The sequence below is a fragment of the Rhodotorula paludigena genome, assembly GCF_050403205.1.
Source record: "Rhodotorula paludigena JCM10292 DNA, Rt_paludigena_JCM10292v1_ctg32, whole genome shotgun sequence".
Lineage (NCBI taxonomy): Eukaryota > Fungi > Basidiomycota > Microbotryomycetes > Sporidiobolales > Sporidiobolaceae > Rhodotorula > Rhodotorula paludigena.
In genome coordinates, this window is record NW_027481426.1 from 110,227 (window position 1) to 132,181 (window position 21,955).

General features: G+C 64.5%; 8 protein-coding genes across 8 annotated transcripts; 3 read left to right on the forward strand and 5 right to left on the reverse strand.

Annotated features, from left to right (window-relative positions):
• Window positions 1–167: 167 nt before the first annotated feature.
• JCM10292_000803 (uncharacterized protein) lies at window positions 168–4,031 on the reverse strand (the record flags this gene model as incomplete). The annotated part of the gene is made up of 4 exons (XM_076650162.1): window positions 168–1,449; window positions 1,508–3,451; window positions 3,506–3,874; window positions 3,958–4,031. The coding sequence occupies 4 exons, from the start codon at window positions 4,029–4,031 to the stop codon at window positions 168–170; spliced, it is 3,669 nt and encodes a 1,222-aa protein (XP_076504287.1).
• Window positions 4,032–5,184: 1,153 nt separating this feature from the next.
• MIX17 (Mix17p) lies at window positions 5,185–6,130 on the forward strand (the record flags this gene model as incomplete). The annotated part of the gene is made up of 4 exons (XM_076650163.1): window positions 5,185–5,270; window positions 5,376–5,478; window positions 5,740–5,920; window positions 6,027–6,130. 4 exons carry the CDS (start codon window positions 5,185–5,187, stop codon window positions 6,128–6,130), a joined length of 474 nt encoding a protein of 157 aa, XP_076504288.1.
• A 227-nt stretch (window positions 6,131–6,357) lies between these two features.
• Window positions 6,358–7,202, forward strand: JCM10292_000805 (uncharacterized protein; the record flags this gene model as incomplete). Its single annotated transcript, XM_076650164.1, has 3 exons — window positions 6,358–6,765; window positions 6,893–6,978; window positions 7,067–7,202. 3 exons carry the CDS (start codon window positions 6,358–6,360, stop codon window positions 7,200–7,202), a joined length of 630 nt encoding a protein of 209 aa, XP_076504289.1.
• An 81-nt stretch (window positions 7,203–7,283) lies between these two features.
• SNU66 (U4/U6-U5 snRNP complex subunit SNU66) lies at window positions 7,284–10,198 on the reverse strand (the record flags this gene model as incomplete). The annotated part of the gene is made up of 6 exons (XM_076650165.1): window positions 7,284–7,689; window positions 7,751–7,953; window positions 8,015–9,100; window positions 9,163–9,218; window positions 9,276–9,578; window positions 9,637–10,198. 6 exons carry the CDS (start codon window positions 10,196–10,198, stop codon window positions 7,284–7,286), a joined length of 2,616 nt encoding a protein of 871 aa, XP_076504290.1.
• A 575-nt stretch (window positions 10,199–10,773) lies between these two features.
• Window positions 10,774–13,318, reverse strand: JCM10292_000807 (sugar porter family MFS transporter; the record flags this gene model as incomplete). Its single annotated transcript, XM_076650166.1, has 15 exons — window positions 10,774–10,946; window positions 11,048–11,140; window positions 11,209–11,284; window positions 11,347–11,372; window positions 11,465–11,484; window positions 11,542–11,668; window positions 11,739–11,793; window positions 11,860–11,967; window positions 12,032–12,053; window positions 12,116–12,458; window positions 12,519–12,602; window positions 12,660–12,890; window positions 12,952–13,070; window positions 13,138–13,181; window positions 13,247–13,318. 15 exons carry the CDS (start codon window positions 13,316–13,318, stop codon window positions 10,774–10,776), a joined length of 1,593 nt encoding a protein of 530 aa, XP_076504291.1.
• Window positions 13,319–15,664: 2,346 nt separating this feature from the next.
• Window positions 15,665–17,198, forward strand: JCM10292_000808 (uncharacterized protein; the record flags this gene model as incomplete). The annotated part of the gene is made up of 5 exons (XM_076650167.1): window positions 15,665–16,224; window positions 16,283–16,357; window positions 16,430–16,645; window positions 16,718–16,927; window positions 16,988–17,198. 5 exons carry the CDS (start codon window positions 15,665–15,667, stop codon window positions 17,196–17,198), a joined length of 1,272 nt encoding a protein of 423 aa, XP_076504292.1.
• Window positions 17,199–17,632: 434 nt separating this feature from the next.
• JCM10292_000809 (uncharacterized protein) lies at window positions 17,633–20,159 on the reverse strand (the record flags this gene model as incomplete). The annotated part of the gene is made up of 6 exons (XM_076650168.1): window positions 17,633–18,393; window positions 18,457–18,616; window positions 18,693–19,133; window positions 19,209–19,888; window positions 19,999–20,032; window positions 20,133–20,159. The coding sequence occupies 6 exons, from the start codon at window positions 20,157–20,159 to the stop codon at window positions 17,633–17,635; spliced, it is 2,103 nt and encodes a 700-aa protein (XP_076504293.1).
• A 414-nt stretch (window positions 20,160–20,573) lies between these two features.
• On the reverse strand, window positions 20,574–21,613 carry JCM10292_000810 (cytochrome b5-like heme/steroid binding domain-containing protein; the record flags this gene model as incomplete). Its single annotated transcript, XM_076650169.1, has 5 exons — window positions 20,574–20,692; window positions 20,763–20,799; window positions 20,882–20,952; window positions 21,035–21,233; window positions 21,362–21,613. 5 exons carry the CDS (start codon window positions 21,611–21,613, stop codon window positions 20,574–20,576), a joined length of 678 nt encoding a protein of 225 aa, XP_076504294.1.
• Between the last annotated feature and the right edge of the window lie 342 nt (window positions 21,614–21,955).

Sequence of the window (21,955 nt, forward strand, 5' to 3'; positions counted from 1 at the left end):
GGGGAAGAGAGGCGAGAACGACGGCGAGAAGGGCACTATCCAGTACAAGAGGACAGATGACGGACAGCACTGTGACGATCTTTAGTCTTGTGAGAAATGGTACAAAGAGCAGCGAGGCGCGATAAGGAGATCGAGAAGGCAAGCCGGTCCCGTCCTGCAGTCCACCTTTACCGCCGCTTCTTCCTCCTCGCGCCGACCGACGACCCGCCAGAAGCAGACGAGAGTGCCGGAGAGGCGCTGCGCATGCCGTTCGTCGGTGCCGCGAGCGCATTCGCCGTCGGCGAAAGAATGCTGATGCCAGAGAGCGACGCGCCGGGCCCGTCGAGCAAGTGCGGCGCGGCAAATCCGCTCGTGCTGCTCGGCGACGATGATGGCGAGCTCGTGTCGTCGAGGCTGGTCGGGAAGGTCGAGACGGGTGGCGCAAGGTGGCGCTCGCTCGATGCCGGCTTTGAGCCATCGTCGACTGGCTCGAGCGCGAGCGGCGAGGGCACGGCGAGTACGGTCGCTTTTGTCGACGTGGTGGTCGGGAGCTCGAATTCGAATGCGACAAAGTCCTCCTCGAACGGCGTCGTCTCGCTCAGCGGCGCAAGTGCGCTCCCGCTCGACCCGGGCGCGCGCGTGCTCGCTTCGTCAGCTGCGTCGGGGTCGTCCCAGCCCCAGTCCTCGTCGTCGGCAGTGCCGCCTCGAGCGACGGAGCTCTTGCGACCCACGACGGACGAGCGGTCCTCGTCGACCTCGCTCGTGCAGGCCGTGCTCGCGCTGATGCTTGCGCTTGTCAGGTCGTCGAGCCGATCCGCAAAGACGGCATCGTCGTCGTCGAACGAGATCGAGCTCGAGTAGGCTGCCGAAGTAGGGCGAGCCGCATCGACTCCCGCACCGCTCGCTGTCGCTGATGACCCCGAAGCGAGGGACATCCGGCGCCCGACCGCGACGGGGAGCATACCCGCAGGCATGCGCACGCGGCCCAGTCCCTGGCGCACGCGCCCGATGCCCTCGAGCGCGGCGGGTCCAACGTTGCGCGGGATCGGGATCGAGTCGCGCCACGAGCCGTGCTTGCCCGGCACGCCGTTAGGCCATGCTGCGACGGGCAGCTTGGGCGAGCCGGGCGCGACTTGGTCAAAGTCGAGCAGGGCGTGCATGGCCGTCTTGATCGGCTGGTCGAACGAGGCGGGCTCGAACGACGAGGACGAGTTGAAGTGCTTGCTCGCCGACGAGTGGGGCACGGCCGACGGCGTCGAGTCTGACGATGTCGAGCCAGTGCCCTGGCGGACCTGCACCTCGGACCGCGTCTCGAGGCGGCGAAGTGGGAGCGCCGTTGACCCCTTGGCTGCGTACCGCGCATGGTCGGCAGGGAGCGCAAAGAAGTCGAACTGCTGCGACTGGTAGATCGAGCGCGGGAGCACGAGCGGCGAGCGGCTGAATGTCTCGATCTCTGCGAAAGCCGAGTAGCTGCTCGAGCATCGTGGTCAGCGCAGCTATTAGACGAAGAGCGTGGAAGACAACGCACCGGACAGTTTCGCCATCCTGTGCGGTCTTCGGCACAGCAGGCCCCTCCTGGCGAGCGACGACCTCCTTGACCTCCCTCCAGCCCTTCTCCCTCGCAACCCTGAACTCGGCGAGTGCGCTCGCCCTCACCGCCCACTCGCCCTTGCGCTCCTCCACCCTGCCCGACCCTCCCGCCTCGCGCGCCGCACCGCCAGGCAGCACGACTCCGCGGCTCTTCATGAGCTGCGTGAGGCCGCTGACGGCCGTGCTTGCGAGCCGGCCCACCTCGGCCGCTGCGAGCGCCTTGGTGTCGAGGAGCGGCGGAGAGGCAGGCGCAGGCGCAGAGGCGTCGACGGGCATGAGGCGGTGCAGCGACGCAGAGCCAAGCGACGGGCGGAAGACGAGCACGTCCTGCAGCGGCGTTGGCGCGGAGCGGTGCGGCGCCGAGCCCGCCGCGGGGTCGGCGCGGAAGGCGCTCGAAGACGCCGATGTTGCCTTGGAGAGGAACGAGACAGCGATGGGCGCGATGCGCGGGCGCGCGGCGACGGGCGAGTCGGTCGACGGGACCAAAGGCGGGTGCTGCACGCGCGCTACGCTCCCGAGCGCGATGCTGAGCGGTGCGAGGGCATGCGCGTTCGAGACCTTGGCATCGAAGTGGTGCACGAGACCGGGCGCGCCGCCGGTGGGCTCGACAGCGTAGACGTGCGCGGTGCCCTTGCTCGTCGAGACGGCGACGAAGCGGCCGTCGGAGGTCCAGCTCGCCGAGGCGGCGTGAGCAGACGTGATGCCGCGGTGCAGGCGGTAGCGGTGCCAGACTTTGCCGGCGCCGCCGGCTGCTGCGGTCGTCGAAGTCGACGTTGCGCTTACGCCGACGGGAACGGCGGGCTTGAGCTCGAAGACGTCGAACGAATGCGCAGTCGAAGACGAGGCGAGGAGCATGGTCGACGAGGGAGAGAACGACAGGAGCGCAAGCGACTGCTGGTACGGCCGGAAGTGCGCAACGACCTTGTGCTGGCTCTGCTGCGGCTTTGCCATCGACGACCGGTGCGTCTTGCTCGCGCTCGTCGCGCCACCCGTCGCAGACCCGCTCGGCACGAGATCAACGACCTTGACCGTCCCAGCGCTTCCGCCCGCCGCCTCTTCCGCAGTCCTCGCACCGACCTCGGCGCGCGGCACCGCCCTCGGCGCGCTCCCGCTCGCCGGTTCGCCGGACCAGTAGCTCAAACCCGCCTCTCGCAGCGCCCTCGCACCGCTGACGAGCCCTTCGCCGACGCGACGCGCGACGTCGGGCGCGTCGCCGAGCCCGCCCGCGAGCGCGTCGAACGACGAGCCGTCGGCGTGGTCGTCGCTGAACTGGCCGTGGTGCGCGAGGATGCCGGTGCCGGGGCGGCCGAGCGCGCGCGAGAGCTGAGAGGTGAGGACGGGGGAAGAGGTCGCGTAGGCGAGGAGGCGGCCTGAGAGCGAGAGGGTGAAGACGGGCGCCCCGTCGAAGGGCGAAGGGGCAACGTCCGTAATTGGCGAGCAGGGCGCCGGTAGGAAGGACTCGGCGGTATCGGGAGTGAGCGCAGGTTGAAAGACATGCAGCGCGAGCGGCGAGGTGGTGGAGACAACAAGGAAACGACAGGAGACGAGGATGCGGTGTGCGATGCCGGGAACGGAGACGGTCGAAACGATGCAGTGAGTGCGGAGAGAGTACAAGAACACGGTCGAAACGGACGAGGAAGCGGAAGGTGGTGGGCGAGCGAGAACAGCGAGAAGAGGCGAGTCGGCGGTCGAGTGCGAGTCGAGTGGAACGATGCCGGCGTCGACAAGGGTGCCCAAGCCATGGCGCAGTTGCTGCTTGCGCAGCTTAGGGTCTAGTGCGTCCTCGAGAGAACCGAGATTGAGGATCTCGGACCACGAGTCGAGGCTCGAGCAGTTCCAGACGGCGAGTCCACCCGACGTGTAGCCGAGGATGAGGACGCGGCTGACTTCACGCGTCAGCAGTGTTCGCAGCGGGTCCGAGTGCGAGAGTACGTACCGGGTCTGCCCGTCGGCGCCAGGCAGCGAGTCCCACTTTGCCCAAGCGATCCGCTCGCCCATCTCGACGTTGTGCACTCCCGCGCGCCCAGCCTCGTACGCGCCTTCGACGGCAGCGTCCGAGCCTTCACTGTCGTCGTCGTCGTCGAGCATGAGAGCACTCGCGCTCCTCCCGCTCGAGCTCGCGACCGAGTCGTGCACCGCCGCCCCCACCGCGCGTCCGAACACCGAAGCGGTGCGCGCGTGCGTGGCGGCCTTCGCGGGCGGGGACGCGCTGACCTGCCCGGCGGGTGGAGAAGGCGAGGGGTGCAGATCGAAGGGCGCCCAAGTGCGCAGGGTCGACGCGAGGGTCGAGAGCGGCGAGGGGGCGCTGCGGAGGAGGGAGTCAGGGCGGTCACGCATGAGTGCGAGGTCGGAGCGCGGCTAGACCAGTGGCAAGCGACGGGGACGCACGTTACGAGCTCGGGAAGGACCGTGTGCGCTTCGAGCGAGCCGGAGCGAGCGGGCGAGCGGGACGAGGCGCTCATCAGCTGTCCGTCGGGGGCGAGGGCGTCATGGCTGGCGGGGGAGCGTGCGGGCATGCAGAGACCCGTCTCTGGGCGACTCTGTGCAGGCTCGGAGGCAGGTCGGGGCGGGTACGGGGCAGCAGAGGCGGCGAGGGGGCGCAGAGATAGCGAGGTGGGGAGGCGAGGCGGAGGTGGGGGAGATTGGGGATCGCGCACTCGTGGGTGCGTGTGCGCGCTTCTGTCGTACGCGCAGGGGTGTAAGCTGGTCCGCACGAGTCTCTGCACGAGCGCGGGGGTGGAGGTGACGGGGCGACCACGACGCGTCGACGACGTCGGTCCGGAGCAACACGGCCATCTCGGTCGGATCAACGTCGCTCGCCTCGTTTGCATACTAGGGCTTACTGGACGAGCACGACACCCAGTACAATGCAGTCGACGCGCGCCGCGTCTGCTCGGGCTTCACCTGGATCGACTCTGCCCGCCACCTCCACCCTCCCGCCCAACAACGCAGCATTGCATGGGAGGAAGCAGTCCTGCGCGTCTCTACGGGCTGCTGAGGGACAGGAGACGTTGCCGCTTGACCCGCAGAAGCGGCGACACTCGCAGCGGGTAGCCGTGCAGCATGGACGAATCGGAACTACTGCCGGTGACTGATGCCGTAACAGCCGGGGAGCCCTGTGCTTGCTTGTGATCTGGTGTGCGTCGCAGGCGCCTGCTCAACCAGCACAAGCAATGCGAACCACGCATCTGCCAAGCAAAGGGCAGAAAGACCGGAACCAGTGGTGCGACAGCCGTCGAACGTGCCCGGACCTCGGCAGAGGATGCCGACCGCGCCGATGACGAGACCAGCGATGCAGCCGCAGCAGCTGTGTAGAACATGAAGACCAATGCACCGACAAGTACGCCATGCGGCGAATGCACGGCGAGACGTGGTGATCGAGCCAAAGAGAACGCTTGGAGAGGAGAACGAGCAGGTCACAACGGCGCGGAGCAGCTTCGGACAAAGACGAAGCGGTTTCTAGCAGCTGTGCCAAGTAAGGCGCGCCAGGTACGGGTTCAGCAGGGGAGCGTCGTCAGCGGTGCGGCAAGCGGTCGCAGGCGAACCTTCGAGGCGAGGCGCAGCGGACGCCACTGCTCATCCCTCGTGCACCCTCGCCGTTACTCGACACCAGCCATGCCCCGCCAGACCCGCTCGTCCCGCCCCGCCGCCCGCCCGGCACCCGCGCCCGCACCCCAGCAGACCCGCGGCGCTCACACGGCGTGCGTCCTCTCCTTCCTTGCCGCTCCGCTCCGCCCGCCAGCCCCGCGCTGCAGGCTGAGCGGTAAGCTGGCATTGGATCGACTGACCAACACCACTGCACACAGCGCCGCCCCGCCCGCGTACCAGCAGCAGCACCACGCTGCGCCGCCCGCCCACCATGCTCCTCCCGCACCCGCTCAGTCGGCCGGCCCCGGTCTCTTCGGTCAGGTGAGCAGCCGCCACTCGCATGCGCATTCTCATAGGGGACCTCGCTCTCGGAGGGGGCGATCGTGGAGGACAAGGCAGTGGCTTCGACCCCGGCTCGAACCGGACAAGAGGTGCATGGTTTGGACGGAACGTCGACCCAAGCGGCCGAGTTGTGGCTACGCGCAATGACGAGCTGGCAGTGGAATGCCGGACCCTGCAGACTGCGCATCACACTCCTCCAGCGTGCGCGAGCTGACTCTCCTCCCTCTCTCCCGCTCGCAGATGGCCTCGACCGCAGCAGGTGTCGCCGTCGGCTCGACCGTCGGCCACGGCCTGAGCAGCATGCTCTTTGGCGGCGGCGGCTCGTCGCACCAGCAGGAGGTCGCGGCGCCCAACCAGCCCGTCGAGCAGCAGACGTACCAGCAGGCGACGATGGGCGGCGCGTGCGAGGTCCAGGCAAAGGGTGCGTTCGCCTATCCTCATCCGCATTGCTATGGTGCTCTTGATGCGAAAGAGGGGCCATCGGCTTTGTACGTGAAAGCGTTCGCACTCACGCACTCTCTGCGCAGACTTCGTCTCGTGCCTCAACGCGACCGGCAACGATGCGCAGAACGCCTGCAGCTACTACCTCGAGCAGCTCAAGGCGTGCCAGGCTGCCGCCCGCCCTTACTAGACGCCACCTTGTTCTCAGGGACTTGCACTAGGGGAGGGGAAGAGGGGGGTCCGTTTCGTCTGTCGTTCTGCCGCATGCTCTCTCGTTCGCAATTCATCCATTCAAGGATATCACTTTGCTTGCATACGATCATTCTGCCGCGTCCCGTTCTTCCAAACGGAGAGTCCTGCACCGCGTGAGCCTGCGAGCACCGCCTCTTTCCCTCCTTCCCCCCACTTTGCCTCGTCATGGCCATCTCGCTCGACCCGCTGCCGCCCTCTGCGGCGCCCGCGACGCTCCTCGCGACCCTGCGCGCCTTCACCGCCGCGATCGAGACGCGCCGCTCGCTGCAAGCAGAGCTCGACTCTGCGCTCTCGTCCTTCCTCACCTCGACGCCCGCGCCCCTCTCCTCCGGGCCCGACGCGCTCGCCGCCGAACCCGCTGCGACGGGCGCATCGGCGTGCGCGAGCGAGGCCGTGCGCCCGCCGTCGCAGGACGAGCTGAACGAGGTGCTCCGCATCGGGTTTGGCGGGCTCGTCGAGCTCAAGGAGGAGGTGCGCTTGCTGCGAGAGGCGATCGAGACGAGGTGGCACAGGGCCGACCTGGCGGACGTCGTGGGGAGGATCGAGGAGTGGGAGAGCGAGCGGATAAAGGCGGTGCGTCGTCTCGTCCGTTCCGTGTCCTGACATTGCGCGGCTCTTGCTTCGACCTTGTCGGCCGTGTTGACACGGACGAGCTTGAAGGGCCCCCGCGAGTTGGACTGACGACGCGGATCTTGCGCAGACCCTCGAGCGAGACCAGATGCGACGGTTGCAGACTCTCCAATCCGAGCTGGAATTCGCGGCTTCGATCGAAGAGAAGAATGCATTGTGCGTGCCGTCTTTCCCAGGCTGCGCGCAGTCGAGCGGCGGCGACGTCTGTAGAATTGACCTTCTTTTTCCGCTCAATCGCTCGCAGGCGAGACTCGCTCGCGCGGCAAATACAGGAAGAGGTGCAAGAGGTGCATGCCGAGATTGCCGAGCTTAGTGCAGCAGAAGCAGAAGCCGCCACAGAGACGGAACCAGCATCAGCCGTTCCCGGCGAAACGCAATGACCAGACACGCTTGCGACGGCTCCTTTCAGCGGCAGCGAGAGACGACAGATCTGCTTCTTCGCTTCGTTGCACGCTCGGCGCTCAGCCACGGCGCTTACTCGCCGGGCTGCCCTCGCCCTCCTCGCCCGCCTTGCGCTTGACCGCAATACTGAGCTTCGGCCCTCCAGCCCCTCCATCCGCCGCCTCGCCTCCAACAGCAGGCGAGAAGCTCCTGACTGGCGCAAAGCCCGCGCGACGCGGTGCGCCCGCCGATGAAGACGAAGGCTCGGGCGTGCCGCTCGCCCCGCGCGGCGAGTCGGGCAGCGGCAGAGGGCGCATCGGGATGTCGGAGATGACAGACTGGACGCCAGCGCCCGACCCGGAGGGCGTCGCGTTGCGGTTGTTGCGCGTCGTTGCAGGCGTGGGGACGACGGGCTTGCCCTTGCCCTTGACGTTCTTTTCGAGCTTGGAGACGCCGCCGAGCGTGTCGTCCTGGATCGGCGCCGAGCTGCAAAGTGAAGACAATCAGCTGTGTATTCAGCAGCAGCAAGGCCGAGTCAGAAGCTCACTTGTTATTGCCCACACCGAGGATCATGGTCGCCGAGCCCGTCGCTGCCGCGCGGGCGGCGAACGCGGAGGCGGTCGAAAGCGGCGTGTCGCCAGCGGCCATGGCGGCCTGCTTGCGCTCGTTCTCGATCTTCTTCAGGCGCTTCTCCTTCTTCATCGCGCCCGAGCCATGGCCGTGGAAATCGTAGTTGAGCTGCTTCCACGCCTGCATTCGAGAAAATGGGTCAGCCCCCGGACAAGGCGACGAGCAAGCAGGTAGAACGCACCTCCTTCGGCGTCATGTCCCGCCCAAACTCGTCGTGGTACGTCAAGTTCACGACGGGCTTGTAGTTGGCGTAGGCCTCGAGCGTCGCCTGAGCGTCACGCTGGTCACGCATGCGATTCTCGTACTCGCGCTGCTGCTGGTCCTTCTTGTCGCCCGCCTTGCGGCTCTCGATGCGCTCGCGCTCGCGGTCCTCGGCGCGCTTGCGCTGCGCCGCGAGCCACGCCTCGCGCTGCTTGACCTCCTTGTCGCGCGCAAGCTCCTCGGGCGTGCGCGTCTTGACGAGGCCCTGGTGCCGCAACAGCGAGAGGGTCGACGCCAAGCCGCGCGAGACGAGCTGCTCCTGACCCGTCGTCGCGAACTCGTCGTCGTCGCCACCCTTGACGTCCGGCTTGACCTCCTCGTCGCCACCCGTTGCAACGGCGTCGGCGACGAAAGCATCGGCGTCGAAGTCGCGCATCGGCTCGTCCTCTTCACCGTCCTCGCGCGCCTCACCCCACCCTCCGTTCGCCGGTGCAACGCCGACCTCGGATAGCGGCACGTCTTCCTCCTCGGCCTTGATGCGTGGCGCGACCGAAGCGATGCCAGCCGTATCCTCGCGCTTCGGAGCGACGCTCGCACTGCGCTGGCGCGCGGCCTCGCGCTCGGCGCGCTCCTGCGCTGCACTTGCCGCAAGCGAGATATTGCGCACGAACTCGGACGTATCGTCGAGGACGAGCACGTCACCCTCGTCGTCGTCGTCCTCGGTCGGCTTGGCCGGCTTTGAAAGCGAAGTGAGCGCGTCCTCGTCGTCTTCCTCCTTCTTGACGACGCCATCCTCGTCCATCCCGTCACCGCGGGCTGCAGGCGGGACCGGCGCTGCGGCGGCACGCTCCTTCAGCGCCTTGATCTTCTGCTTAGCCGCCTCGCGGCGTTGCCGCGCGAGCGAGGCCTGCAAGTCGTCGTCATCGATGAGGTTCGTCTCGTCCAAAGACTGCCGCTGAATCTGCTTTGGCGCAGCGGGACCGCCGTCGACGTCCATTGCCGAACCATCGCCATTCAGCTCGTCGTCGCCCATGGTCGTCGTGCGCATGGCGCGCTTCTTCTTTTTCTGCGAGCACGGAAGATACATGAGAACACGCAGGCAATCTCACGCCAAACGACGATACGCACCTTCGGCTTCTTGAAGCCGGCGTCCCCCTCCTGCAGGTAGTCGTTGTTGAACGTCTCTGTTTGACGAGCTCGTCAGCACCTATAGACGCGAAGAGAAGTGGGACGAAACGCACTCGTGTACTCCATTGACAGCTTGACCTTCTCGCGCGGCGCTTCGTCGTCACGCACACCGCCATCTGTCGCACGGCCCTTGCCCTTGACCGACGGGGCGGCCGAGCCAAGCTTGAAACCCTCGTCCTTCATCGCGTCGAACCCTTCGTCGTACTTGTTGAGCACGCCGCGAGACGAACCTGCTCCGTCGAACTCGTCGTCATCGAGTCCAGTGTACTGGCCAGCTTGCCGACCCTTCTTCTTCAGGTCGAGCGCGTGCTTCGTCTTGGCATTCTCCGAGAGGTTGATGTTGTGCAGCTCGTCGTCTGGGATTGACGAGAGGTCAGTCGACTGAATGATAAGGAAGAGAGCGCGGCAACACACCCTCATCGTCGAGAATGCGCGTATCCTTGAGCGTGAGAACGGTGTCCTCGCCCTCCTCGAGAGCGTCGGCGCCGTGTGCAACCTTGAGACCCTCAAGATCCTTCTCGCCGTACTGCTCTGCCCGCTGACGCTCCTCCTCCTCCGCCAGCCGATCCGCCTCCTCGAGCTCACGCGCCCGCTTCTCGGCCAGCTCCTTCTGACGCTTCTTCTGCCGCTTGATCCACGCCTTATTGTCGATGTCCTCGCTCGGCGCCCCTTCCTCCTTCTTGATCCCGTTGTCGTCCGCCTCGCCGAGTCCGCGCCCGACCAGCTTGCGCACGCGGTCCTTCTGGTTCCGTGCGCGGTCCAGGCGGTCCTTGAGCGCCTGAGCGTCCTTCTCCTTCTGCTCGGCCTCGCGGCGCTTGGCGTAGTTGTCTTCAGCGAGAGCGTCTCCGTCGAGTTTGGCGGGGCCGGACGACGACGAGGCGGCGGGGTCGGCAATGGGCTTGAGACCGAGCGAGACACGGATCTTGTTCGTCTCCTCAAGGGAGATTGACTCCTTCCACTGCGACGAGTCGGACATGGTGGACGAGTCGCGGACGATTGAGATGATGAGGCTGGCAGGGGAGGCGCAACAGCAGTGGTGGGGCGTCTGTCGGGAGTGAGCGCGCGCGGACGCTAGGACTGTTGCTGTGGATCCTCAAGAAGCTGGTCCAAGGCCGCGAGCGAGGTGCGAAGTCGCCTGAGCGCCACAGGGAGAGACGAGGTGGAGGTGACTTGGCGCTGTCAAGCGCAGGACGGATTCTCCGCTTTGCGTGAGCTGTGTAGTACGCTGCGGCCTACCCTGCGCCCTAGCAGAGCGAGGTGGCAATGTGGTGAGAGAGGGAACGAGATGCCAGAGTTGCAATACTACGCATCTGTATTGGCCTTAGCACCAGTATAACAACAGACACTTGTTCACGTCTTGAGGCTCTCGCACGAATCTCGACATGCGTATGATATGCTTCGAATACAGCCAGGAAGATCTATACAAGCAAGGTGGGCAGCTGCGGCCTGCAGCCCGCGTCTCAAGCGATCGTCGTCTCCTTCCGCGCACACTGCTTCGTGCTGCGACCTCCCCCAGTCCCGCGCCCGGCCAGGCATGTCCGACGGAAGCGCCTATACAACATCCTCGGTGTGCTGCTGCGGCTTGCCGACGTCCTTGATCTTGTGTGCGTCCTCGACCTGCTGCGTCTCGGCCTTGGAGGCGTTGTCGACAGGGCGCACGAGACCGAAGATTGCGTCCATGTCCTCCAGGGTACGCCCCTTGGTCTCCGGAATGAAGAAGTAGACTGGATATCGGCATCATGGGGGGCGAGCAGGTGTAAGGGAGAAGAGGGGAAGGCAGTCAGCACAGAGTCGGGCGGCGAGCGGAGCTGGACAGACGACTCACCAAAGACGGCTGACAAGAGGTTGCATGCGGTGAAAAGGAAGAAGGTGCCCGAAACACCCATGCGGCTGTTGAGCATGTCGGGCGTCTCGCGCGCTGTCGAAACACCGGGTCAGTCCCGTGTCTCGCGCGCAAAAATAGCAGCAAGCAAAGCGGAAGCGTACCGATGATGAACTGCCAGAGCCACTGGTGGCACGACGTCCAGGCAGCGCAGAGCGCGCGGATACGGGTCGGGTAGATCTGCAGAAGAAGGAGGTCAGCACGGTTCTTCACAAGCGGATGTCCTCGGAGGAAACGCTCACCTCGGCGCAGACAACCCAAGCAAGACCTGCGTCAGCAAAGATCAGTCAAGCTCGCACAGTACGACGGCAAGTCGAAGATTTCGGTGCGCATGGCCGGTTCAATGGTCGACAAACTTACCGTTCCAGCCCATGCAGTAGCTGTCGTATCCGTCTAGTCAGCACAGCGCACTGGAGTCGAACCGAAAGAAGACGAACAAGATGGAGAAGAGGAAGAGGAAGGCGATCGCGGCCTGGCCACCCATGTGCGTCGACGACGAGACCACCGCCTGGCTCGCCGGATCGGCTACCTGGAGGTAGACGGCGACGTAGAGGAGGCACAGACCTGTAAAGTTGGAGGAGCCCGACAGTGAGCAGAGAGTTCTGGGAAGGAGGGTCGGGGAAGCAGATCTTACCCGAGGTAATGGCGCCAAACATGAGAGGCGGGCGACGGCCCCAGGTGTCGACAAGCTGCAGGCGAGGCCAGAACAGGTCAGAATAAGCGGACGGTCTCGAAAGCAGGGAGAGGGTACGCACGAAGACGAAGAAGAAGATGGAGGCGGCCGCCTTCAAGACGCCGTAGATACCAGTGTAAAGCGACGTGTCCTCAACGCCAAGCGAAGCGAAGAGCGTAGGCGAGTAATACTGTTAGTGTGGCAGCGTCAGATCGGCTTGCTGCATAGCACTCGCTAGAAGCGACTGGACGAACGTTGATCGAGTTGATGCCCGACCTGCGGACAGACACACGTCAGTCAAGGATCTGTAGCTGTCAGACAGCAACGAGTGACCGCACATGTTCTGCCACATCATGATGAACGCGCCGATGACGATGCGGTTGCGGATGCCCGGCGTCGACACCTCGTGCCACATGCCGCGGAAGTAGCGCATCGCGGCATTGCCCCGGTAGCCTGCCGTGACCTCCTTCTCACGGTTGATCTGGACGACGGTGGCGCTGAGCTCCTCCTCGATGTACGTGTGCGAAGCGGGGAGCATGCGGAGCCAGCAGAGGTTGTGCGTCGCCTCCTCCGGGCGGTGACGCTTGAGGAGGTAGCGCGGCGACTCCTTGAGGAAGAAGCAGCCGATCAGGAGAAGACCGCCGGGAACGAGCTGCAGGCCGAACGGGATGCGCCAGGTGACTGTTCAAAGGAAGCGGGTCAATTTGCGACATTTCAACGCAGAGTCGGCGGGCGACGCACCGGACGAGCTGAGATCCATGTGCTGCTTGATGCCGTACGAGAGCCAGAAGGCCACAAGCGCCATGATCTGGTACGCCATTTCGTCTAAATACGAGGAGTCAGCGTGTGAGCCGAGCTGGCAACTTGCTCTCCAGGACGCACAGAAGCCAACGAGACGACCACGGATGGCGGGCGGCGAGAGCTCGGCGAGGTAGACGGGGCAGCAGGTCGTGACGAAGCCGACCGCGATGCCGACGACGACGCGACCGGCATAGATCAGGCCGATCTGGTGCGTCGCCGCGATCTGGAGGATGCAGCCCACGTTGAAGAGTGCGGCGGTGCCAATGAGCGTCTTCTTGCGGCCGAAGTTCTCCATTGTCGGATAGGCGGCCACTGCGAGGTGAGAGTGAGCCCAAGTTGCCATCTCGCCATAGAGACGTTTCCACAGACGCACTACTCGCGAAGAAAGCGCCCGCCTGGAAGACGGAGATGATGTTGGCGTTGTCGGGGGAATCGCTAGCGAGGTTGAAGTCGCGTTGGAATGCTGGCAGCTTAAGCGCCGTACCGATGAAGCTGATGAAGCCGACGTCAATGATTTCATCCCTTCCCAGAGCCGGGTCACGGGTTTAAAATAGCTCACGATGCACAGTAGCCGAACAGGGCTGCTCCGAACGCGATGATGACCTGCGAGAGGCGAACCAGAGGTTGAGTTCGGCGGTCTGTCCGCCGCAACGCGGGACTGGACGCACGCCGGTCATGTAGATGCGCCAGTTGTACACCTCGGGCGGCGTTGGCCGGTCTTCGACAATCTTGAAGCCCATCGTGCCGTCGAGCGAGTGGAGCGAGAGGCAGGAGAGAAAGAGGAGGGCGTGGGGTCGCGGGCGTGATTCGGGGCCCGCGTGGTCTATGCGTTAGTTGTCGCTTTGAAAGCGCAGAGCTCGGCGTGCGTAGTCGAGATCCTTGTCGGCACGATGTTGGAGAAGCAGGAGCGGCCTGGAGGGAAGCGCACGCAAGGCGGGAGTTCGCGAACGGGAGGACGGCAAGAGCGATGTGGCTGTTGCCCCTCTGCGGATCGATGGAGCACCGGCTGCCGGTGGCGCGGCGGAGACGGGGACGGGGCGAGGAGGTCCGGATGAAGGTTCACAGGCCGACGTTCTCGCGCTCGTTCTCGCGCTCTGGATTGGCTGTGCGCTGGTGTGCGCACCTCTTCAGAGCACTTAAAGCCTGTCGACACCTGTAGCAGCCCTGTACGCGCGTGGTAGAAGCCGTACGACCCCCCTGCGCCTCATCGCCGACAAGCCGAGCGCGAGAAAAACCGCAAGGAAGCGCGCTGATTCAGCCGAGCGACGCGTATAGCACGCGTGGGGGACTGGGTGCGGAGACGTTGGGGCCAGCAAGCGCGGGATGGCAGCACAATGAGCAGAAAGCGACACAGCGAAGAAGGGAGAAGGTGGTCAAGGGGCGCAAGGCTCGGGCGCGACGTTCCAGGCGATCATCTGGCGTGAGTGCAGCGAATTCTTGGCCCCGGTACAGAAGCGAGCCGGGGCCCGTACAATCGATTGTGCGGGCCCACGGATCCGAGTTGGGCGTTGCACGCCCATCTTCCGGTGCGTCGTCTTGTTGCTCACAGCCCAGGGGGCTCTCTGAGTACTCGCCTGCCAGCCTGCCCCTCATCCAAGCTGCGTGTCGCTCGCGGCACCCGCGAATCGCTCACCCTTTTCTGCGGGACTCCGCATCGCCTCCGCTTTCGGCTCGTGACGAGAAAGAACAGGGCAGTGGCAGCCTTGCGTCGACGTTCTCCCGTCTCCGGTCGGGCCCACCAGAAAACATCCGTAATCTGCCCGGGCTTCGCAGCGCAAAAATGGCCCGAGCCGATGAGCCGGGCGCTCACTTGCCGCCGCTTCCGCTCAAGCCAGTTCCGTTCAAGTTTGCCGCGCCTGCATTCCGCAGTTCGGTAACCTTCTGCGCGCTTGCGAAGAGGGCCCTAGCTATGCTGCCTGCAGAAAGGGGTACCTCCAGGCAAGCGAGCGTGAAGAGCACCAACATACGGACGGACCTGCACGGTCATGCTAGCAATAAGGCGGGAACCGGTGGTCTGCGGGAGTTCGGGGCATTCCTCGCGATTGTCATAGTAGACACGTGAGGTACAGCAGTTGGTATGGTCCACGAAGCGCAAAATGACGACTCACGTCGCGACTTTCATTTAAGCCTTTTCAGGGAGAATTCAGGCCAACTCACAGTCTCTTCTCTAAGCGCGGAGCTCGATCCTGGACTGAACACACAAGCGATCTCCCCTCAGAACAGCGTATATTGTCGAAGGAGGGCAAGCAGGCGGAAGGCAGGCGCAGAGACGCGACGAACATGCACCGCGACAGGCTGGTTGTCACTTTGGACAGGGAAGACGCGGAAGCGGAAAGAAGCGCGGGCTATACCGACTACCACGTGATCGCTACGGTGGCCCAGTGAAGTTAAAGGCGCAGAGAATGGTGAACAAGTCCAGCTTGATATATGCCGTCAAGCGCCGCCGGGCCACTCCATCCGCCGAGCGTGCCCTTCGGCGAGCACGGCGGATGTATGCCACCACTGTGAAGATCCACAGCACAACGCAGCAATGAGCGGGCCGTATTTCGATAGCCTGCATCGCGGTCGCTTGCGGAAGAGGCGAAGGAGTAGCACTTGAGGGCTTCGGCAACAAAGCCGTGACCGGCGGGAGCGCTCGACCTAAGCAGGTCTCCAGACAGCAAACGCAGTGCCAGATGGATTGGGCAGAGGTGCGCCGCAGACCACGCGACGAGCGAGCAGCACGCGGGAGACGCGATCGACGGAAGCGTCGTGGGAAGCGACGACGAAATGGCTGCGAGAGCGGCGGCCGGGGCCAGAGCAATGCGAGGCGCCTTGCGAGGCGCGACTCTGGCTGCGGGCCGGGAGGACCCACGAGGAGAAGCGGGACAAGCGAGAGCCCGGCCGCCTTCGAAGCGCTCGCTCGATCGCATTCGGCGACTGTCGCGACTCTGGCGCATCACCCTCACGCTCGTTTGCCTGGACTCGCCCGCTTGTACCACCACAAGAGCGCAGGAGTCGGGTCGCGCACCGTCTGCGAACTGCTCTCGCGCCCACCCACTCGCTCGGCACCTCTCCTCTCATCAAACATGGCCAGCTCGCGGGTCATGGCCGACTCTCGCAGACCTCCGCAGTCCTTCCAGACGGCGCAGCACCAGCCGAAACGTCGGTCGCGCCCACGGCCGGCCCTCGGTCCAGTCTCGCTCGCCTGGTCGCTCGCCGCGATCGCCCTCTTCCTGCCCATTCCCGCTCAGGCCTCGGCCTCGACCTCGCCTGTCGAGCCCACCGCCGTCCTCGTGCACGGTCAGGACGCCGTCGAGCCAGAGCTGGCAGCAGGGACGAGCGGCAGTGCCCTCGGGCGAGTGAGGCGCTCTCCGCAGAACGAGGTCGAGCCGACGACGACCTCGCGGCGAGCGCGGGCGTCAGCAGATCCCGAGGCGTCTACTGCAGTCGATGAACCGAGTGCAGACGGGACGTCGTCGGCTGCACGAGCGGCGCAGACGGTCATTTCGAACGTCCCGGATGACCCGAGTACGGTCGCAACGACCTCACTCGCCGTTGCCGCTTCGGCCAGCTCGACTACCAACCCGCCATCATCCACTACGAGTGCGCTGATATCGACCAGCACGGCGGTGCCCGAGGGCTACCAGTTGCCACAGGCTTTCGAGTGCGTCCAAGTCTTCTGTCGATAGCTGCGAGGCTTGCTCTGATCCTTCGCTCTGCAGCTCGACTCTCGGTACCAACTTCACCTCGACGTCTTGTCCCTCGTTCTTTGCCACGTTCCTGGCCGACCCCAGTTTGTGAGTGTTACCGGCTCCTACATGCTCCGCGCGCAGAGCGGGACCTGAGCTGACTCTCGCTTTACCACACAGCCAAGCTTGCGCGCCCTTCTCCCTCCTCTTGACAACCTCAAAAGCCTTCTTCCAGGCCGAGCGCTCCCCTTATGGTCTCCTCCCTCACGTCCTCGATGCCTCGTGCTCGGCCCCGTCGGCCGACTGCTCCGCCTTGATGTCGTCCTACGCGCGCCAGATCCAGCTCAAGAACACCTGCGCTCAAGATCTCGAGCGCGGCAACCCGCTTGCTGTCGAGTGAGTCGCTTATCCCGGGCGTGACGGTCTCCAGCAAGCACCACACTGACCTTGCGCCACCTCCCTTCGCAGAGCCTTGGAAGGCTTCCAGAGCTATGACCTCATGCGCGAAGCCGGTTGCCTACGCAACAACGAGACTGAAGCGTACTGCTTCGCCGATGCCTCGGCCAATCCGGATCCGAGCAACCTGTACTTCTACTACCTCCCCGAGGGCACGACCCTGCCGTCCGGCACGACGCCCGACTGCGACGCCTGCACGCAGAACCTGCTCGGGATCTACGCGTGAGTTCCGCTGTACCGCTTTCCAGCCGAAAGGTCCGACTGACTTCGCACCGCCTGCAGCCGGTACGCGACCAACTCGACGCTCGCCATCTCGCGCACGTACGCGTCGGGCCGCTCGGCGACTGCGCTCGTGTGCGGGCCCGACTTTGCGCCCGCCGTCGCGGCGGCTTCGACCGTTTCTTCTGTCGCACCTCCTTCCGCGCATCGTCACCCGGCGGCCTGGCTCGGCATTGCCGCCGCGACGGCACTCCTCGGCGTCTGCGCCGCATAGGCATTCCCCTTTGGGTCCCTGTCCCCACTCCCTTTCGTCTTTCGTTCTGTCCTCCCTGTCGCACTCTCGCATCATCGCACCACACTCGTTCTTTCTCCCTTGCTTTTTTCACTCTTCCTCTCCGTTTCTTTGTTGGCTCACGAGGGTTTCCTGCTATAGGTTCTGTTCTGGTCACCTAGGTCGCACGCAATGTCACCACTTCCTCTCGCACTCTCTTGAGCGGAACCGTCTAGGAGAGGTGGACGAAAACACACTAGTCCTTTTGCAGATCGAGTACTCGGGCCCACACGTAGGCGAGACGAGGCAGAGGGAAGAGAACACTATGCGTAACACAACCGAAGAGAGAGGGAGGGGAAAAAGGAGGGCTGCTGCGAGGTGCGGAACGAGAAGTGCGGAACGGAGACACGGAGCAGGACGGGGAGGACGAGAGCCGTCTAGTCGACCTCCTCCATCGACGACGCGCCGGCCGTCTCGAGGGGCGGGGGGACGTCGCCCGACTCCTGCGCCGCGGCGGGCTCCTCGGCGTAGTCGGTGTCGATCGAGAGGCCGAGCGCGATCATCGAGTGGATGCGCGCGGCAAAGTCGGTCGGCTGGTCGAGCGAGAAGCCCGACGTGAGGAGCGCCGTCTCGTACAGGAGGACGACGAGGTCGCGCACGGCCTTGTCGGCCGCGTCGGCCTGGACCTTGTTCTTGAGCTCGCGCACGATCGGGTTGGCCGGGTTGATCTCGAGCGTCTTCTTGCTCTGCATGTACGACGACATGCTCGAGTCGCGGAGCGCCTGCGCCTTCATGATGCGCTCCATGTTGGCCGACCAGCCAAACTGGCCCGTCACGAGCACGCACGGCGAGTCGGCGATGCGGTTCGAAATGGCGACCTTCTCGACGCGGTCGCCGAGGATCTCCTTCATCGTGCTCGTCAGGTCCTCGAACTGCTTGGCCTCCTCCTCGCGCGCCGCCTTCTCCTCGTCCGTCTCCTCGAGCTCGAGGCCGTCCTTGGACACGCACACGAGCTTCTTGTCCTCGAACTCCTTGAGCTGCGTCGTCGCGTACTCGTCGATCGGGTCGACCATGAGGAGGACCTCGAAGCCCTTCTTCTTGAAGATCTCGAGGAACGGAGAGTCGCGCGTCGAATTGAGCGACTCGCCGGTGAGGTAGTAGATGTTCTTCTGGTGCTCGGGCATGCGGGTGATGTAGTCTGTGGATTAACGCTTTAGTCAGTCTCGTGTGAGCCGGCGCGAGGCGAGGCAGTCGAACGCACCCTTGAGCGAGGTCATCTCGTCACCCGACTTGGTCGAGTGGAAGCGGAGGAACTCGGCGAGCTTGGAGCGGTTCTGCGAGTCCTCGTGGATGCCGAGCTTGATGTTCTTGCCGAACGCCTCGTAGAACTTGGCAAAGTTGTCCTTGTCCTCGGCAATGTCCTGCGGGTGTGCATGAGGGGCGCGTCAGCGGGACTCGTGCTCAATCGGATGAACGGGATCACGCGACAGCACGCACCTGGATCATCTCGACCGCCTTCTTGACGAGGTTCTTGCGGATGACCTTGAGGATCTTGTTCTGCTGGAGCGTCTCACGCGAGATGTTGAGAGGGAGGTCCTCCGAGTCGACGATACCCTTGATGAAGTTGAGGTACTCGGGGATGAGGTCCTCGCAGTCGTCCATGATGAAGACGCGGCGGACGTAGAGCTTGATGTTGTTGCGCTTCTTCTTCGACTCGAAGAGGTCGAACGGCGCGCGCTTGGGGATGAAGAGGATCGCCTTGAACTCGAGCTGACCCTCGACCGAGAAGTGCTTGACGGCGAGGTGGTCCTCCCAGTCGTTGGTGAGCGACTTGTAGAAGGCGCCGTACTCCTCGGCCGAGATGTCCTGCGGGTTGCGCGTCCAGAGCGGCTTGGTCTTGTTGAGCTCGACCTGCTCGGTGACGTTCTCCTTGACGGTCTGTGCGTGCGAGCGGCGAGTGAGTCAGCCGACACGGTCGGGGTTCGAAAAAGGGAGAAATGCAAGTCGACGCACCTTCTTCTTCTTGTCCTTCTTGGCGTCCTCGTCCTCGACCTCCTCGATCTTGGGCTTGTCGCCGTCCTCGGCGGCGTCGTCCTCCTCCTCGACCTCCTTCTCGACCTCCTTGGTGGTGACGAGCTGGATCGGGTACGAGATGAACTCGGAGTGCTTCTTGACAATGTCCTTGATGCGCTTCTCCTCGAGGTACTCGAGCTGGTCCTCCTTCATGTGGAGGATCATCTGCGTGCCGCGGCCGAGCGAGGGGTTGACCGTGTCCTGCGTGATGGTGAACGTGCCGCCGGCCGACGACTCCCAGATGTACTGCTCGTCGTCGTTGTGCTTGGTGATGACGGTGACCTTGTCGGCGACGAGGTACGCCGAGTAGAAGCCGACACCAAACTGGCCGATCATCGAAATGTCGGCGCCCGACGAGAGGGCCTCCATGAAGGCCTTGGTGCCCGACTTTGCGATCGTGCCGAGGTTGTTGACGAGGTCGGCCTTGGTCATGCCGATGCCCGAGTCGCGGAGCGTGAGCGTCTTGGACGCCTTGTCGGGCGTGATGCGGATGAAGAGCTCCTTCTCGGTGTCGAGCTGGGTCGGGTCGGTGAGGGCGGCATAGCGGACCTTGTCGAGCGCGTCCGACGAGTTGGAGATGAGCTCGCGGAGGAAGATCTCCTTGTTCGAGTAGAAGGTGTCTGTCGAGCGCGAAGTGGAGTCGCGAGACGAAGGAGAGGGACGGAGACGGGCAAGTCAGTCGGGTCGCTCAGGTGAGGCTCGCACACGGCAGTGAGAGTGCGCAACGCACTGATGATGAGGTCGAGGAGCTGAGTGATCTCAGCCTGCGCGCACCAGAGCCGCTGTTAGCGCTGCCGCCCTTCGCCACCTCGTCCCTCAACGGGGCGAGCGGCGGCCAGCTCGCGGGGGCAAAGGGGGACGCACCTGGAAGCCGAAGGTCTCGGACGACATCTTGGCGTGCTGACTCGTGTGACTGGTAAAGTGCAGAGAGGCTGTGGGGACGGAGACGAGCGAGAGGAAGGGAGGGCGGAGGGGGAGAGAAGGCGATGGAGCGTAAGCGACGACGAGCACACGGGGCGAGCGCGCGGGTCAGTGGCTGGCGACGTACTGTGCAGCTGGTGCAGGCAAAGAGGCAGAGGGACGCACGAACCAAGGTGGAGCAACCTGGCGGATCCAAAAGGTTTCCACCGCCTTCGACGTTCGCGACCTCCGCCTCGGGCCCTCTCTCGAAATTACCAGAAACTCGCAGCCTTTCCCTCTTGTGCCTCTGACGAGTCTGCGAGCTTTCGTCGAGAGCTCGCAAATGCGGCAAACGAGCCCATCATAGTCGTCGCGCAACTCGCCGTTTTTCACGCTCGAGTCTAGCTACACCACCTTCGCGCCGCCGGCCGGTGGTTGCGGCTTGCCCTGGTCGCACGGCTCCGGGATGGGCAAGTCGGGGTCGATGGGAGGATGCATGACGCGCCCGACGCGGCGGTACTTGGCTGTGTGGGCGTGAGAAACCGGGATATGAGAAGGCAATTGAGGCACGAGTGGCAAGGGAGTTCGACCCACCGTGGTTTGTGTAGAACTTTTTCCAGTTTGCGACAGTCTGTAAAGGGTGTCATGTCAGCATCAGAGTTCAGCGCCCCCCGAGTACGCTACCCGCGAGACGTCGGCAAAGGCAAACCCACCCCGAGCTGTGCCGGAGTCAGGCCGCGCAGGTCGTGCGTCAAGTGCGTCTTGAAGCACCCGGTGACAAAGGCTGTACGGTTCAGCGGCATGGCAGAGCGCATCAGTGACTTGCACACGCGAGACCCCCACGCATAGTCGCGCAGAAAGCGCACCTCGCGCTGCGTCCCTCCCGGCAAAGACGTGGTACGGCCCTCCCGGCCCATAGTTGCGCATCCCGCCGTCCGAGATATCGTACACGTCGCCGTCGATGGCCATGTAGAGCGGATACTCGGACGGGCGCGAGCCGTCGTGCAGCGCGAGTTGCGCTTCCGTCATCTCGAGCTGCTTGGGCGGGAAGAGGGCGTCGCGGATCTGCAGTGTACTCGTGAGTCAGTATGGCCACAGGGTCGTACATCGAGTACTCGAGCTGCGGGTCGCTACAAGGCGTTCGACGACCGCTCGAGTACGAGGACTGCGCGAGCCAAGTTGCCTCGACGCACCTTTGCCGGGTTGGTCCACTTGCCCTCGTAGCCCCAGACCCACGTCTGTGTCATTGCACGACTCAGCAATGCGCTGGTCGCGAGTGCGAGGAGGGTCCATCGCAGGACGGCGCCGGCAAAGGACCCGCTCGCGGCCTGTTGTCTCCGCTTTGCGGCTGCGGGGGCCGGAGAAAGCTTGCTCGAGCTTGGTGCGGGCTTGAGCGGGGCGGCCGAGAGAGGATTTGGCTGAGGAGACGGAGGTGGGGCGGACATGGCGGAGGAGCGCGAGAGGCAGAGACCGGCGCGAGCTGAGACTGGATCGCACAGGGGAGCAAAGAAGCGAGAGCACGGCACGCAGGAGCGCGCAAAGGCCGAAGGGCAAGCTAGAGCAGCGACACTTGGCCTGTGAGATGCGAGCAAGAAGGGGGAAGCAACAGACGGGCGGACGTCAATGCAAGTGGCGGGGGAGTCCCACTAGCCGGTAGTAGAAGCTGTCACACGACTCTAGACGCGTGTCCTGTCCCGGCCTGACGCAGGTAGCGCGAGAGGTGCTCGTCCTCATCCTCGTCGTTCTTGACTTTGTGCGCTGCCCGTTGCCCGCTCGTCTCTGTGCGC